Below are 17,325 nucleotides of genomic sequence, written 5' to 3'. Positions count from 1 at the left end.
AGTCCACCCGGACTTTAAACAAATTAAGCAGGAAGGGCAAGCTGTACTGCTCCTGCTGAATAAGACTTTACATGATGCGCATCAAACTGTAATTAAAATGATTAAAGACAAAGGTACCATTCTTCAAATTGCAAACGAAATTCAAGACATGTCTGTTTCACATTGGTATGAAAGACAAAGGTACCATTCTTCAAATTGCAAACGAAATTCAAGACATGTCTGTTTCACATTGGTATGATATATTTTTATGTGGTCACCAAAGGCTTCTGCCTGGTTTAACTTGCTTTTACACCCTTTCTTGCTGACCACAATAGTTTCAGTGTTGTTCTGCTTAATTTCCTACTGCATTTATTGTAAGGTCATGAAAAAATACAATAAAATGCTGTCAATTTTGCACATTATTAGAAGCACACAGCGATCATTGCTTAGTGCAAGGGGTGGCCTGTGACGGATCCACACAGTTTACCTGATTTTTGATGCCCTAAGCCATTGAACTGCTGTGTGTTTGTAGGTGTTAATGTTAGATTGATATGCTGTTAATTGAATAAATACATGATATGCTGCTTAATGTTATATACATACATGAAACCTAAAAGAATTATGCTTTAAAGGCAAGCCTTGTACACTGGTACTGGTATAACTGAACTTTAGTTAACCTTTGGAGTTGTTTGCCAGTTTAAAAGTTGTTTACCAGACAGAGGGGGATTTCAAAGAGGAACTATACCACAGGTGTGTGGGCAAACGGCTTTCTGAAAGGAGGAAGTAATGTATAAAACTAGACATTACGGGCTTGTTGACAACTCAGGAAATGATTTGTAATGTTTTAAAAACAGTTCATTAGCTCATGAATAAACTGGTGATCTAAATATCATCAGCTGAATGATTACCTAATGGCCTAGGTGTAATCAATTGAACCTATTGACCCTATGGCATGCTCAAACCTATAAAAGGCTCAGAGGTTGGTAATAGATTGGAACTCATCATCATCCGGATCTGATTGAAGCAAGAGCCTGAACTGAGCATACAGCATTGCCTGCCAGTGTCGGCCCTGTCTTGACTGAACAGATAGCTGTACTGAATAGGTTTGGAGTCCCCCTATCAGTGGCAAAGATGATTCTCTTTTTGCATATGCTTGTATCCGGATCTGATTGAAGCAAGAGCCTGAACTGAGCATACAGCATTGCCTGCCAGTGTCGGCCCTGTCTTGACTGAACAGATAGCTGTACTGAATAGGTTTGGAGTCCCCCTATCAGTGGCAAAGATGATTTTCTTTTTGCATATGCTTGTAAGTACATGATTTAACAGTTTTTATAATTGTTAATGTGATAGGTCATAGGTTAGGTTTTGCATAAGTACATGATTTAACAGTTTTTATAATTGTTAATGTGATAGGTCATAGGTTAGGTTTTGCATATTAATGTGATAGGTTTTTTTTGCATATTGACTAGTCAATTGCTTTTTTGTTACAAACCTTAATTGTTAAAAGCTAAAAATAAAATTGCTAAAGTTTGAGCCTTGGTCTCTTGTGTCATCTCTAATACTGTATTAACCACAGAATTTAGTAACCTGACCAGAACACCTGGCTAAAGTCAAAGCCAGTAGGATAGTAGTCTTCCATGATAAATACTTAATATCAGATGTGGCAGCAGGCTCAAAAGGAGGCAGAGTAAGTTTTTCCAGAACATAGTTGAGGTCCCAGGCAGGTATGGGTGGTGTCCTAGGGGGCCTTAAATTCTTTGCTCCTCTGAGATATTGTTTCAGAAGTGGATGTGAAAAGATTGGAGGATCTGTATTGTAATGTGCAGATAGCACCGAGGCATGTATTTTTATGGAGGAGAAGGATAAAACCTTATGTAACATATCTATCAGGTAAAGTAAAATCAGTGGGATATTAGGAATGAGGGGATCCGAATCCTGATCATGCATCCAGGTGCAAAATCTCTTTGATTTACCCTCATAAGATTTTCTAGTGCTAGGGCGTCTGACTTCTAAAATGACATCCATGTTTGGGAAGGGTAGGATAAATCATCGACCCTGGATGCGCCAGGCTGAGAGTTTTGATATGAGAGTGCAGAACCTGGCCCTGGTGTTGGGACAAAAGATTTGGAATCTGAGGTAGAATCCAAGGAGGCTCCTGGGATAGATTCATCAGTGTTGAGTACCAAAACTGACTAGGCCAATTTGGGGTCAGTAATATCATCTTGGGTTTGTCCTGCTTTATCTTTAATAACAACCGTGGAAGAAGAGGTAGTGGAGGAAAAGCATACCCCGAGAGGTTCCTCCAACTGAATGAGTGTGCATCCACTTTCCATGCTAGTTTGTAATGTGTCCTTGTGCAAAAAATCTGCAGCTGGTAGTTGCAGGGGGATGCAAATAGATCTATGTCCAGGCAGCCCCAGGCTTCTGTAATCATCTTGAATATTTGGGTATCTAGCATCCACTCATGTGGGTCCGATAGGTTCCTGCTCAGGCTGTCTGCCAGAATATTTTGTTTCCCTGGCAGGAACTGAGCTTGTAGATCCACTCTGCAAGCTAGAGCTGTGTTCCATAGAGTCATGGCTAGTCTGCAAAGGGAGTAGGAGTGTGAACCCCCTTGTTTGTTTATGTACCACATAACTGTGGTGTTGTCTGTCCGTATCAGTAGTTGTCCTGGTTGTAGAAGATCCCTGAAAGCCAAGAGGGCATTCTGTACAGCTGACATCTCTTTTAAATTGATATGTAGGTGCTTCTGATCCTCTGTCCAAAAACCTTGCAGACCTTTCCCCTGCAAGTGGGCTCCCCATGCATAATCCGAGGCGTCCATGGTTAACACTTGGTTGGCTGGAGGCAGACTGAAGGCTTTCCCTTTGTTTTGAAGACGTGCCATGGTCCACCAATGGAATTCGTTTTGCAGGCAAGGCAAGACAGCAAGCTGCGTGTCTAGACTGTGGCAATGTTGGGACCATACACTTTTTAGGTACCATTGTATTTTTCTCATATACAGTCTTGCATATGGTATGAGAAGGATGCAGGAGGCCATGTAACCCAAAGCCTGCCGGAATTTCCTTGCAGTTAGCTGAGACATTAACGCCAGAGGTTTGAAAGTTGAAGCCAGCTGAAGTTGTTTTTCGGATGTCAGGAATGCCATCTGGGTTGTTGTGTTTAGGAAAGCACCCAGAAAAGTTATCTGTTGTGTGGGTGTCAAATTTGACTTTATGTTCACAGTGAATCCCAGGTACTTGAATAGATTTTGAACAAATTCCAGGTGCTGGAGTAGGACATCCTTGATTGCCTTATTCAAGCAGACGTCGTCCAGATAAGGGTAAATTTGAATTCCCTTGAGTCTGCAGTAAGCTACCACTGGTGCCAGGCACTTGGTGAAGACCCTGGGTGCAGCAGACAAGCCAAAGGGCAGCGCAGAGAATTGGTAATGTTTCGAGCCAGCCTTGAACCCAAGGTATTTTCTGCACTCCTGTCTGATAGGGATTTGTAGGTAAGCCTCCTTTAAATCCAATGTCACCATCCATGCATTTTGCTCAACTTTGGCAGGAGCTGCTGCAGAGTAAGCATCTTGAACTTTGGTATCTCCATGAAAGTATTTAAGACTGACGGATCCAGGATGGGTCTCCAGGAATTTTGCTTTCTGGGAACTAGAAAGAGCCTTGAGTAAAAGCATTGCCCAGTCTCTGATGGTGGAACCAGTTCTATGGCCCTCATAGCCATGAGGGATCCCACCTGGTTTAATGCCTCTGTCCATTGGTGTTTTGGTAGGTCTGGCCATCCGCTTGGTCTTGGCAAGGTATGAAAGTGGAATTTGTAACCTCTTGAAACTACATCCAGAACCCACTTGTCTTGGGTTATGCAAGTCCAGTTTTGGTGAAAAAGAGAGAGTTTTCCTCCTAGAGGGGCTTCCAGGAGAGAGGTTCCTGGAGCCATGCAGGGGGAGTCATTGAGCCTGTTTTCTGTAAGATTGAGGCCTGTCCTCTCCACCCCTGGGGGTGGAAGCACTCCACTGTCTAGGTCTGTAAAAGGTCTGTGCTTGGGCCCTCCCTCTGGAGTGCCTATATCTACCCCTCTGAGGCCTGTCCGAGCTGGGAAAGGACCAATTTTTAGTTGGCCAATTTCTGCTAAATCTTGGGGGCTGAACTTGTAAGAAATCCTTAACCGTTTGCATGGATTTTGCCTTATCCTCCATTTACTTTATCACCTCTTCAGCCTTAGACCCAAACAAAACATTATGCTGAACAGGAGCATCCAGTAACTTTGCTTTCACTTGATCAGGCAAGTTTTGTTCCTTTAACCAAGCATGCCCTCTAATGACTGTGCCAGTGGCAGCCGCCCTGCATGAAGCCTCCAAGGCATCAAAACCACTGTGTCAGCCATGCTTCCCCACCTGCTCAGTAGCATGCATCAAATCGTGTAATTCCTTATTATCTGCACATGCAGAAATGGTACCTAGCTTTTGTCTCATAACAGACAGCAGAAATTGCTGATATTTTAGCATATGAAATTGACAATTTAAAGTCCTAATGGATAAAGTAGCAGAAGTATACACTTTTTTGCCCCATCTCTCCAAAGCTCTAGAATCCTTATCTGACGGAATAGGGTTTTTAGCAGAGGCAGCCTTAACACCCTTAGGACCCTGTGAAATGGTTTCTGGATCAGCAGCAGGATTTTTATAAAGGAACTGGTGGGAATCAGGGACCCTGTAATATCTGTCAGGCTTTGCAGGAGCTGGAGGAAAGGAGTCAGGAGTTAAATTAGCCTCAGAAAAAACATCATCCACAATATCCAAAATAGGAGGAATAGCCAGGGGTCTGTGTTGGGGAAGAAGGAAATCCCCAAGTCTTCTCTTAGATTCAGAGTACTCTTGTCCTTCCCAGTGAAAATGTTCCCTCATGTCATGTAAAGTTTCCCCAAAAGAAAAATCCTCAGGGGGAGAAGCTGAAGGAATGGATTCCTCAGCATCAGAATCCTCATAAGGAGGGAAAGTATATTCCTGTTCAGAGGAACACACTAAAAAAATAGATGCCTGATCAGAGGATTCATAATCCAATTCTTGCCTTGGCCTTTTGTCTGGGGGGGATGTGAGCCCCTAATCATAGTTAGTAAGTCCTCCGCCATTTTAAGCATTTGTTTCTGAGACTTGGGTCCTGAATCAGAGGAGGCCTGGGCTGGAGTCTTTGATTTAGAAGGAGTCTTCGCCTTTGTCTTTGCCTTTATCTGAAGCTGTGTAGGCCTGAAAACCCCCTCAGAAGCAGGTACCTGCACAGCGGCTCCGGACCCATCCGAGGGAGCATTGTCCGAAGGTCCTGCACCTGTAGTACTCAAAGGACTAGTTGGCTCCTTGTTGGAGTCCGTTTCGGCAATCGGTTCTGTAATGGCCGACGACAGGGGCTGTGAAAGTGCCTCACTGACGACGGCCGAACCTGGAGCTGGCTCCGCTTGTAAACAGTCGTCTGATTTGGACCTCGGAAGCATGTCCTTATCCTTGCGTCGTTTGTGAACTCCGGTAGTCGGAAGCGTGTCAGACGACATATTGTAATTAAATCGCCTGCCAAAGTAGTGAAAAGCAAAATCGTATCTCCACTTAATAATACGTTGGTTAAATCTAGCACAAAACCGACAACTAGCTACGTCATGGTCAGGGCCTAAAAAGGAATACAGTAAGAGTGGAAATCCTTATGAGGTATTTGCTTCCCACAAGAAATACAATTATTAACTTTTTCTGACATCAGACTGGAGCAAGAAAAAAGTTTCCCCAATGGGGTACTTAGCTTTGAGAAGAAGAAGAAAGTCTTTGGAATGAAGCACGAAAAATATCAGGAGTCAGCCGATCAGCACTTGCGAACTGCTTCCACCACACGGCAAGAAAGACTGGAGAACATGGTGTCGGCTGGCAGCTTTGTACTCCTGGTGCTCTGACGTCAAGGAGCATGACTGAACAGCTGATGCCGGACCAAGACTTTGGGATTCTGGCTGACCGAGGGCTGCCTGCCGGCAGGAATAACCCTACAGTGATGACTGCAACAGTGAAACACGATGAACATCATACACACAAAGCCACAAGGGATATACTTAAACACACACAGTTGGCGTTGTTGGGAATTGAACCACTACCTATCTACACTATAGCACTATGTAATTATCGCATGTGTCATGGGAATTACACATGTAGAGAGTGTCTGCCAGTGCTGTTGGGGTGGATAACATCACTGCTGACGAGCACTATGTAATTATCGCATGCGTCATGGGAATTACACATGTAGAGAGTGTCTGCCAGTGCTGTTGGGGTGGATAACATCACTGCTGACAGGGACACCACTGTTGTGGAGGACAGTAGTCACAGGGCCAAAATATGGGTGTCCATTACACAGACATAGGCCTGTTGGGTGTCTGTATTCTGCTGTATATGTAATATATACAGAAACACAGACAGCAACTGATATGAGATTACAGCCCCTTCCTAACTACCATTACAAAATGGGCTTCACCATAGGATTTGCACATGCCAGTGGTTAAAACTGGTGTACTTTTGGCTGCTGCAGTACAGCACTGTATGCCTTTCAGGGTCTCTCTCTCTGTCTCTTTCCCCGTTTCTGCCAGTCTGTAAACGATATATTTGTATATGTTACCTATATATCTGTATGTATATCGGGTCTATGTTAAATCATCGAACACTTAAAAAAGCGAACAATGATTTATCGAACGCATGTAAGTGCAAGCTTACAATCCCGAATGCTTAGAACAGTGATTTTCTTCCAAGAGAAAAAAAAACGTTGTTCCACAAAAAAAAAAAATGTAAAATATTACATAAAGTGGGGGGAGGGGGATTCGTCCCCTACACCCCCCTACTTAAGTATACCAACTCCAAGATTGCACTACAGTCACAAAAACGGCAAAGTAACGGAGGCGGACAAGCGATTTCTTTCCCAGGGAAAGAATTTGCTTATATGCCGTTTCGCTATTTTGCCTTTTTGTGCTTTCAAGTTCGATCAAGACACATTTGAAAGAATGCGTCTTTATTCATTTAATAGGAACCCTGTATATCACACTCAACAGATCCAGATAAATCTTGTATGTACCACATACGGATAGATGGAGGTAAACATGTCTGATGGGGGTGAGGACAGTTAAGGTGTACATATCTGTCTGTATGCAGAAGGGATATAGGCACATCCCAGTTCTGTAGTTAGATGTGTGTTCAGACATGGGCTGAAAGTAGTCAAGTGTAGCAGCATGCCCAGTATGACAATCAACAGTAACAGAGGGACTCCAGTCCAGACCTACCCGTACTCCGGTCCAGGATTTTGGGTGCTACAGCCAATCAACTGATGAACCTCTGTAAACAGTCCAGCACCTCACTGATGTACTGGCTGAGGGATCTCCTAGCTGTGTGCTATCCTTATTAACAGAGTCATATCTAGGGTGGGTACAGAGTGTACTGGACTGAGCAGAGTTCTGCATAACATGTGATGTACATTTTGCACAGCACTGTGATGTCCTGGTATGTCAGTGGCAGATCAGTATAGATTTATTTGAGGAACAGCTGACAGACATTTGTGTACTGACTCCATAGACTGCAGGGAACCCATGCTACTGCACAATGTGTTGTAGTCTGCACATTCTACATTTGCGAGGCCAGTGGTTCCTCCTTCCCCTTATATGTGGCCCTTTGTTTTGCTCTGCTCCAGCCACAGGCTTTATCCACAGTTGCTGCTCTTATGCAGTTGTAGCTGTGGTGTGAATGGGGTAGAAATCGTAACATCACACACAGGGTAACTGACTGCACACCTCTGAGTGTATCTGTTTAGCAGGTTGGCCAGCATTGTGCCCCATACATCTGCTATGGTCCAAAGACAGTTTGTGTTGCACTGTTCTTCTAAGGCTACATATGTTGGCCATACATCTCAAACTCTTACAGCCAGACATCTTGACAGGGCCACATATCCCAGTCAGACACAGGCCCAGACATGGGGACAGCATCTTAATATTGCTCTTCCAAATGTAGACAGTTGGTAGACTGGTTTTGTATTAGCTTCTATTTTCTTAGACGGTCTTAATAATCTGTCATTGATGTTTTCACATCAACCTGTATTGCTTTGCCAATAGTTTGCCAGACAAATGCAATGTTATGACAAACAGAACAGATATATGAAGCATATGTGTGGACATTCTGAGAAACCCTGAAATTTGTGGGGTATGGATGGTGCACACTGATTTGTGAGAACTGACACAGTTATGTGGCAGCCTTTGTATCCTGGCACTAGACTGACTTGTCACAACTTGCTGTTCTAGTAGACACCATCTAGGTTACTCAGAGCTGTGTACTGTCCATATCTGTGGCCCCCTGTCCCTCCATTGTCCAGCTTTCCTGCAGTAACAAATACTGACTTCTGGACAGCCTGTAGAGCACCTACCGTAGAGGTGTAGCTGACATGCAAAACAGTAGGCACAGCGAGTCTCGAACTATGGACCCTGTCACCTACAGTGATCAACTTAGTCCAGTGAGCCACAACAGCCACTAGTCAGTGCTGCCTACTTCCTCACACTATTCACCACACACATACTTAGCACATTGATCTCTGCATATTGTGTAAATTGAACATGTTAGCAAATTGATTGGGACAGCCCAGGGAATGTGTGGCCAAATGCTATTACCTTACAAACATATCTGTTACTACAGTTCTATGGGAAGACAGGTGTGTGCAGGGTAGGGGACCATACCTCTCAACTGTACAGATTTTCACAGAATGTCCAAATGTTTGCCTCACATTTTGGGTCCATTTCTCTTAACATTGCGGTTGTGTGGAAAATTACTGGAAAATCATTACAGACTGAAGTTAGAAAGTAATGACAGACATTTGAGTTTCAGACTTCTAACCCTTCAGAGAATTCATGCTACTGTAAAACCTGTTACTCTATCAACTTTCTACGTTTGTTAGAGCAACGTTTAACAATTCTCCATGTTTTGGGCCTTTGGCCCACATTTCTTTATGGCCTTGTACAGATTCCTTGCTCCAACAGGTTAAGAGGAATGTATGGGACTCCAACATTGACATCCATGCATATGTCCTATGACCCTACTGTTTATAAGTCTCTCACATAGTGCAGTGGGTTTTCGTGGTTTGGGGCTTACCGCATATTCTGGGGCAGCCAGTATTTGGCAGACAGTTCCTGTTGTCCCACATAACTGTCAGTTTGCTGCTGCTATCCTGGTAGCCCACTCCATTCCCTTGCATACATGCAGCAATACCATACATATGCTACCACAGTCTACTACCCCATTTATTTGTTGTTAAGATGAGTGACTTACCTTGTAGGCAGCACAGACGGACAGTGCAGTGGTGCAGCGGTAGTGTTGTCGCCTCACAGCAAGAGGTTCTCCGGTTTGATTCTTGGCTGGAGTGCCTTCTGTGAGGAGTCTGCATGTCCTCCCTGCGTTCGTGTAGGTTTCCTCCGGGTGCTCCAGTTTCCTCCCATGTTACAAAGACATGCGTCTGGAGTGTTTCTCCCCAGGCCTCTGCTGAAAACTGGCTTTGTTCCAAGTCTGACTTTCCCAGTTAACAAATGTAAAATAAATAGATAAAAATAAATAATTGTGCCTGAAACAGTTGAAAGGACAGTGCTCAAGGGCAGACTCTGTCGGATGCACACAGTACACAGCCTATACATGGTAAGGTATAGGTAGTGTGATGTGGCTGGCAACCATTTTACGGTGTATATACGAGTTGGAGTGAGGTGTCAGTCCCCAGGTCCCTAGGTTGTCAGTGTATGTGCTATGCATTGCCTCATTGCCAAGGTCAGGACGTACTGCGCACACCTACGTCTGCCTACAGGGACAGGCTCAGGGGGTTCCTCCTCCAAGACCCCTGTGCCTGTGGGGATCTTGGCAATGGTGGGGGTCCGAGTCTCCCTTCCCTATGATGTTCCTGCCACAGCTGTTTCTGCAGGATCATGTTGTGTAGTATTCCAGAGACTATGAACGTGTGCACATGTAGCTGGAGAGTACTGCAGGCCTCCACCGGATATGTCAAGTTACTGGAACCGTGACTTCAGCAGCCCAAACACACACTCTACAATGTTCCTAGCTTGTGAGTGTGCCTCATTATGACATTCTTCAGTTGGTGTGTGTGCATTTCTGATGGGCGTCGTCATCCATGATTCCACTGTGTAGCCAGCATCCCATACTAGATGGCCGTAGGGATGCTACCCTGGCAAATGCCTGGTACAGCTGCAATGTGTGCCAGATGTGGGAGTCGTGATAGGGCTGCCAGCACACACACTGATGATAATGCCCTGGGCATTGCACATAACCTGGCAGGTAAAGGAGTGATACCACTTGCGGTTGACATAGACTCTACCGTCCTCACCGAGTGGTACTTTGCTGTGCACATGAGTGCAGTCTATGGCACCCAGTACCTCTGGGTAGTGTGCTACATGGTGAAAGAGACTCATATTGCTGGTTCTCTCCTCAGGGGTGTTGGGGAAATAAATGTGCTTACTGGCATGTGTTAGCATGACATCTAGGAACTGGTGGAGTATCCTGGATGCGGATGCCTGTGAAACCCCATGATGTCCCCAGTAGTTCTTTGGAAAGTACCTGTAGCTAGTAGTCTTAAGGCTACACATACCTTTGTCTCCACTGGGATGGGTTCCCCTCTGTTGGCTCTGGGTCTGAGTTGAGAGTGGCAGAACTCGGTGAGTTCCGGTAGTACGTCCCTGTCCACCCTGTCGCGCTGTATTATCTCCATCTCATGTAGCCCATGAAAGGTTACCCTGGGCCAAAACACTCTTCTCCTCCTCAGTCTGGGCCTCTTGTCAGCATCATCATCATCACTGACCTCAGCCTCTAGCACATACAGATGCAGCAAAGCAGCAGCAGCCCTTATCATTTTGTCAGTTAAAATTCCCAAGTATGTACTCCAATGGTGCAGAGTATGTGGGAAAATCAGATTGAAGGAGTTATGTATACTTTTATACTGGTGTGCTGCAGATGCAGCCTGTGTGATTGGCTGACTATGATACATTTCTCCTTCCAGCTATATTATTGAGGGGTTTGAATGAGCCAGTGTCAGTGGAACAGGAGTTATCAGTCTGTTATACTTGATTGGCTTGCTCAGGCTATTTTCTTTTTTTCTTTCTTTTTTCAATTTCTTCCACTGCTAAGCCCTGTGGCGCTCCTCGCAAACCAGTGGAGCTAGTGTAAACATTTCACAGCAGTTTACACCCTCCCTTGTACTTGGGCACACTTAGCTTTTCTTTAACCAGCTGAAGCATGTGCCGTGGGGCTAAGTATAACTTAGCAGCCTCAGACACACCCCCTTGCTCAGCTGTGCTTAGCTGAGCGCAAACAGGTGCCGCTAAGCTCCAATCCGGTTTAACATGTGGTGACACACACACCTTTGGATGGTACCCATCTGTTCTGCCTACACCAACACAGTTCTAGCCCTACCATAGTTAGTACCTATGGACATGGAGGTCCTTTTTGCAATTCAATAACCCTGACTCATTTACATACATCTAATTGCATATACCCTGGATAAAGCACTACACCAGGGCCTCTCTCCTTAGCTGCCACTATAACCTGCCATTGTACGACTCTGCATGCTTACCACTATACAGCAATAACTTTGCATACCTTTACATTTCATATTTTACACATTTTGTTTTTTAAATAGCATGTTTGCACGCCTCTGCATGCCGCTTAAATGTGGTATATGTATTAAAAAAAAGATAAATTTTTCTTTACTTTTTCGTGTCAATGGCCATAGATTTGGCCATTTGCATGACTACTGTGACATATACAACCTTTTATTTGGGCTGTTACAGCCCCTGTTTAAAATTTTATAGTCCGGTACACGGTTTGTAACTGCATACATTTTTCCTGCAGACACGGCATCTACACGGATGCCTTTCTGCTTGCTAAAGACAATCACCTCATTTGCATGTTTTCACCAGCAGATGAGGTGACTTGCATTCCAAGGACACCTCTGTGTTCGCATGGAGTCTGCACACTCATGCATGCCCCCAGCCCTGTTTCCTGGCTTGCTCCAGCAACCATATTCCGTGTTTTGGCTGCAACACTATTCCTACACAGAAAATCGCTCTGTGTAGGGTTTAGTGAATTACCCCCTAAGCTTCACGAGCATTTCATAGCATCACTTTTGTACTGTGCTGCCCTGTACTGTTATTTATACTTCTTACAGATTTGACAATTGTCCTTTGAACATATGAATAAATACTGTTAGAAGGAATAGAGTTGCAGTCAAGAATGGCAGACTGACAGGGAATTCAACATAAAATGAAGGAAGATGCACATGCGCTATAACTATTTGTTTTTCTGCATAACTTCAGTCACTTTACACTGATGGACTGGTAACTTGCTAGTGTTATGAACTGGGAATGCTACGAGCACCTAGGTTTCATTAACCCTTGGGTATACAGCGAAGTCTAAAGGCTAACAGAATACATTCTCCTCTTTTCCACTGTTTTCCCCCAGTTTATACAGATATATCCTTCTTTTATAGTTAGCAAATAATACCCCCACTTAAAACCATGCATCTACGGTAGCACTTCACTTTTCTTAATTCTAGTAACCACAAAGCTGAACTTGACAAATCAGGACTCTGCGAAACCTATTGAGAGGTGTGTGAAGGCACACTGGGACATCAAATGCTGCATTTTCAAACACACATAATACAGGCAGGTGTGCAGTGGCTTTACCTTTGGATTTGACTTTTGTCACCTCCATGAAATTGTACTTTCAGAAACAAAGACATAAATGAAGTACAAAAAAACATACAGCATTGTGAATAGCATAAATGGCTACTTATCAAATTTGTTTTTCTCTCTTTCACTTGAAGATGCAAACCACAAAAGGGAAACCGTAATCTTAAGAAATGCAATTCACTTACATAAATGGAATAAGACATTAGGTACTACGTTAACTGGAAAGATGCAAGTGACTAGGTAGTACCTTGAAAAAACAAACATAGAACTAAAGCTCTTAATCTGCTGACTTTGACTACATGATACCAACCTGTGAGTTCGGCAATCTTCTTTGCAATCTTCTCAGCAAATCCTACTCTGGTGTTTAAGCCTGTACCAACTGCAGTGCCACCAGCTGCTAACTCATACACTCGAGGCATGGTTGCCTTAATCCGCGCTATGCCATTGCTGAGCTGCTGTACATATCCACTAAATTCCTTCAACAAGAAAATACATAAATGGTAGCAGACAATTTCTACTCACAAAAAGTATTGTTTTTAAAGAATTATAAAACAATGGCATTATGACAAAGCAGTAGCCTCTCCTATTGTCGAAGGTATATTTGAGGTATATATACATATAAATAACAGTTGCTAAGGAATCTAAAGTATATAGCCTAATGAAATTACAGTCAAGTGTACATAAGTACAAATTAAAATAACACAACTACTGCTAGAAATAACAGATAAGCATCAGTTGAATTATAGTTCACTTACTGTCTGAACACTTGACACAAACACCAGGCAAGTATCACTTGACCTAACTTGAGTTCATCCTCTCTTGTTTCAAGTCAGCATTCTTTGGCCACTGGCTCCTGCACTAGGGAGTATGTGCACCCTATGCTATTTCACACTGGGAAATCAAGGCCTGCATTACAATGACACACTTAGCCCATGTGTCCCATCAGTTTGTACCCAACTACTAACACAGCTCACTTTCTCCAAATTACACAATGACAATGAAGAGTGGATAGTTGCACCTTTTGCAAATAATACACTAGTATACGCCTACACACCTTAGAGGGGCTCCAACAGACTAGGCTTAACGGAGGCTCCATCCAAGAAAAAGCAGATGGCTTACCAATGAGGGCTACTGCATAGATCAACTAACTGAAACATGGTAACACAGAATTATTATCAAGACTCTGATCATAACTAAGTTATGTGTTGGAAAAATGGATTAAAAAAAGATTCATCTCAAAAGAGTGAAGCTCAAGAGTTGAATTTCTTATAGCCATTTTGATCACACACACACACACACACACACACACACACACACACACACACACACACACACACACACACACACACACACACACACACACACACACACAAAACACATGGTCATAAACAGAGATACAATCATTTTTTTTTACAATACATGAGCAGTTCTTGCTGCCCCAATATATTACCAGCTTAAAAAAAGCTGAGTAACACAATCTACATCTCTCAAATTTGTACGTTCAAGAGACAAAGCCACAGATAAAGAACAAAGCCCAGATTTCAGGGACACTAAAATCCTTTTTTAATCCTTTAGAAAATAAAGATGCATGGTTTGTATTACTGCATTTACCAAAACATAAGAATTCAGGATTTTAATAGTCTTGTATTACTTAGTGGCTTTAATCTTTAGTGACTTGCCAATCACAAATGTTTTCAGGAACAGAATGAAAATTTAAGGCAACATCAAGGACGTTCTGCAAAATCCATCACAGCTGAAGTGTACAGAACACAAAGTGACTGAACAGCCAGACAGCTTAAATAGAAAAATGAGAGCTTCTATAAATCAAGCAATGCATAACAAAGTACCTCACAACCACAGTAAAATACTTCATTTGTAAGCAGACGACCTAAACATTTAAAGAAATATGTACACACACACACACACACACACACACACACACACTTTAAGCTAATACATGTGTTATATTGTCATTTTTAGTGGTTATATTAACATATTTTTTTCAATCACGTTGCAAAATTTGTGATTTTAAATACAGCTTGGAAATAATTGTTTTATTTGACCTAAAGAAGAAATCATGCAAAAGCTTTTTAGCATACCTATTTATAAAGGGTTTGCCGTGGCTATGCCATACTTTGTTTTATTCTGATTTAAAAGAACCCCAGGAATTCAGAAATAACCCCTATTGTTCATGTTAAGAGCTATGGTAAAAAGGCCCTGTTCCGGTAATGCAGTAATGGCCGCATTCCTAGATAAATTAGCCACAAATTAGCCACAATGAGGAAAGACCTCATTATCAGCTGATTTGCATGTCTCTGAATTGCTGTTAACTTACATGAATGTAGATCGGCACTTTCTTGTGGTAGTCAACAGTGTGCCACCCTGACTAACCTTATGAGTAAGGGCAGTTAAGGAATGAGATTCAAGTGTGATCTCTGGTTGCTAGCATTCCCTACATCATATACATTGTACAAGTGCCCTTTGGGTATAGTCTGTTATCCCTGGTGTCTAGTGATCTCCCTGACTACATCTTGTACCAGTGCTACTAAGCCACAATAGTGAAAGGTTCTTCTTGTTGTCTAGAGTTCCCACTGACCCACCCACATCTTTAGTGTTCTTCCTGATAGCTAGTAGTTCCCTTGACCCACGTCTTCAGAGTTATTGGAGTGATCACTTCAACACAAAGTTGTACGCTTTCCTCATTAGTCTAGGGGTACATGGAAGTATGACAGCCACCCCAATTCACCTGCAGTCATTCTACCCACCCACACACACCCTTGCCTAATGAACTCCATCACTATCCCCCCTACTGTGACCTCCCAGGCAGACACCCACACACTACCACTATCTGGCCACTAAATGCAACACTTATCTCAACCTTGATCCAAGAGTGGCCTTGCCGCGTTACAAAGCTAAGTGATTCTCTGAATCAATGTGGTGCAAAAATGTCTTTTCACAGGCAGTTCCAGGGAACAGCACATGGATAATTAGTATATGTCTCTCACTAGCATATGGGATAGCTGTGGAGACAGCCCAGCATGGTGTTACATGTCTCCATGTTGCAGCACTGTGGTACAGCAGCCTCGGACTACAAACATTTTACATCAAGGTGTACACATGGTGGTAACGTTTCGGAATTTGGGCCAAAGTGCTCAACATCTGTGCTGACTGATCAAAGTGCACTTTGCAATGAGCTACTATGATATGTTTTGCTCCTTTTAAATCTGATTTTTCATGCAGTTTCATGATGACTGCAGTGTGTGTGTGTGTGTGTGTGTGTGTGTGTGTGTGTGGTAGTTCATGGTTATAACAGAGCGAAGTTTATAAGAAAGACCCTAAATATAACAAGTTTATCACAGTTAGGTTCCCCTCACTACAAACAAGGTTATTTTTAGCTTGATTTTAGAATGTAATCAGTGTGCCCCACATTCTCTGTAGCTGTTATATCTAATACTAGACTCCCCTCACTGATGGGGCAAGGATCAATCTGAATCATATGCATTAAACCTATAATCTTGGGAATGGTGCTAACATTTTGCTTCTGGTGCGAGAAGAAGCAAAGGAGCATTGTATCCCAGCAGAGTGAACCTGTGCTGAGACCAGCAATAGTAGAAGCTAGGCATTAGCTTCATGCAACTACCCTCTTTTCATCATTCTTGACAAGCTAATTCTTTATTTTCAGTAAGTACTGCTTGATTTGTTTATAACTACAGAATATCTGCCTAAATACTTCATCCTTAAATTTTCAGGGTCTACATATTAAGTTTCCCCTCAAGTGTTTGGCAGTGCTCTGTACAGACTCGGACACCTTGAGTGACACTTTTCCTGTAAAACACAATTGAAATTTCTCCAATATTTAGTTGCACACAGGACTAGTTTGCAGTGAACTCCACATAGTTGCAAACCGGACACTGCTGACAGTGATATTCTCACTCCAACAGTCTAATCAATAAAAAAGTGTCTGTTGCCATGGATATGAACTTTCCTACTGTCTCCGTTTCCAACTTGGTGGATATGGGCATCCTGAGGCAATGTAGAATTTACCTCATGTTTACTGACAAACAGTTAATTCTCAAACAAACTGATATGGTATGTGAGAGAGGTATTTACACAAGATCACTGGAGGTAAAGTTCTCAATAAAAGTACTCCTAATGTCAATAAGGTTGTCAGTAGTACACGTTGCACCCATCACGCCCAATTCAAAGCGGACATATAGACCCACATATACTGAGGCACTTGCATGTAATCTTCCGAAACCACAAAGACATCCTAGACAAAGTACACATAAGAAATACCTTCAGCACCTCCAAACACACTCTTTCAAAACAACACCCACATCAACACAGAGCTACATCTCATGCAGCTTCTACCTGTAAGCCCATAAGGCAAGTCACCACAAAATCCAACATTCTAGTCATTGCAGACTCCACACTCTGATGTCCCTCCACCAGGCTGAATAAGGAGAAAGTTACGGTCAGCTGCTTATTAGGGGCTAGGATCCACCATATTACGCATGAACTCAGGTCACTGGACCACAATTACCAATATGATTCAGTTACAGTCCATGTGGGAGCAAATGACCTGACACATACCTACCTAGACTACATGAAGAG

General features: G+C 43.0%; 1 protein-coding gene across 1 annotated transcript in view; it reads right to left on the bottom strand.

The window, feature by feature from the left end:
- Window positions 1-17,325, bottom strand: part of FH (fumarate hydratase) — a gene marked incomplete in the record, with an annotated part of 726,003 nt that overhangs the window by 242,005 nt on the left and 466,673 nt on the right. Inside the window, 1 exon segment of the mRNA XM_044058045.1 lies at window positions 13,022-13,187. Within this exon segment, the coding sequence (XP_043913980.1) occupies window positions 13,022-13,187 (166 nt within the window).

Source organism: Protopterus annectens, chromosome 1.part2 (assembly GCF_019279795.1).
Source record: "Protopterus annectens isolate FY-2018-M chromosome 1.part2, PAN1.0, whole genome shotgun sequence".
Lineage (NCBI taxonomy): Eukaryota > Metazoa > Chordata > Ceratodontiformes > Protopteridae > Protopterus > Protopterus annectens.
This window is presented reverse-complemented; position numbering and strand designations above follow the sequence as displayed.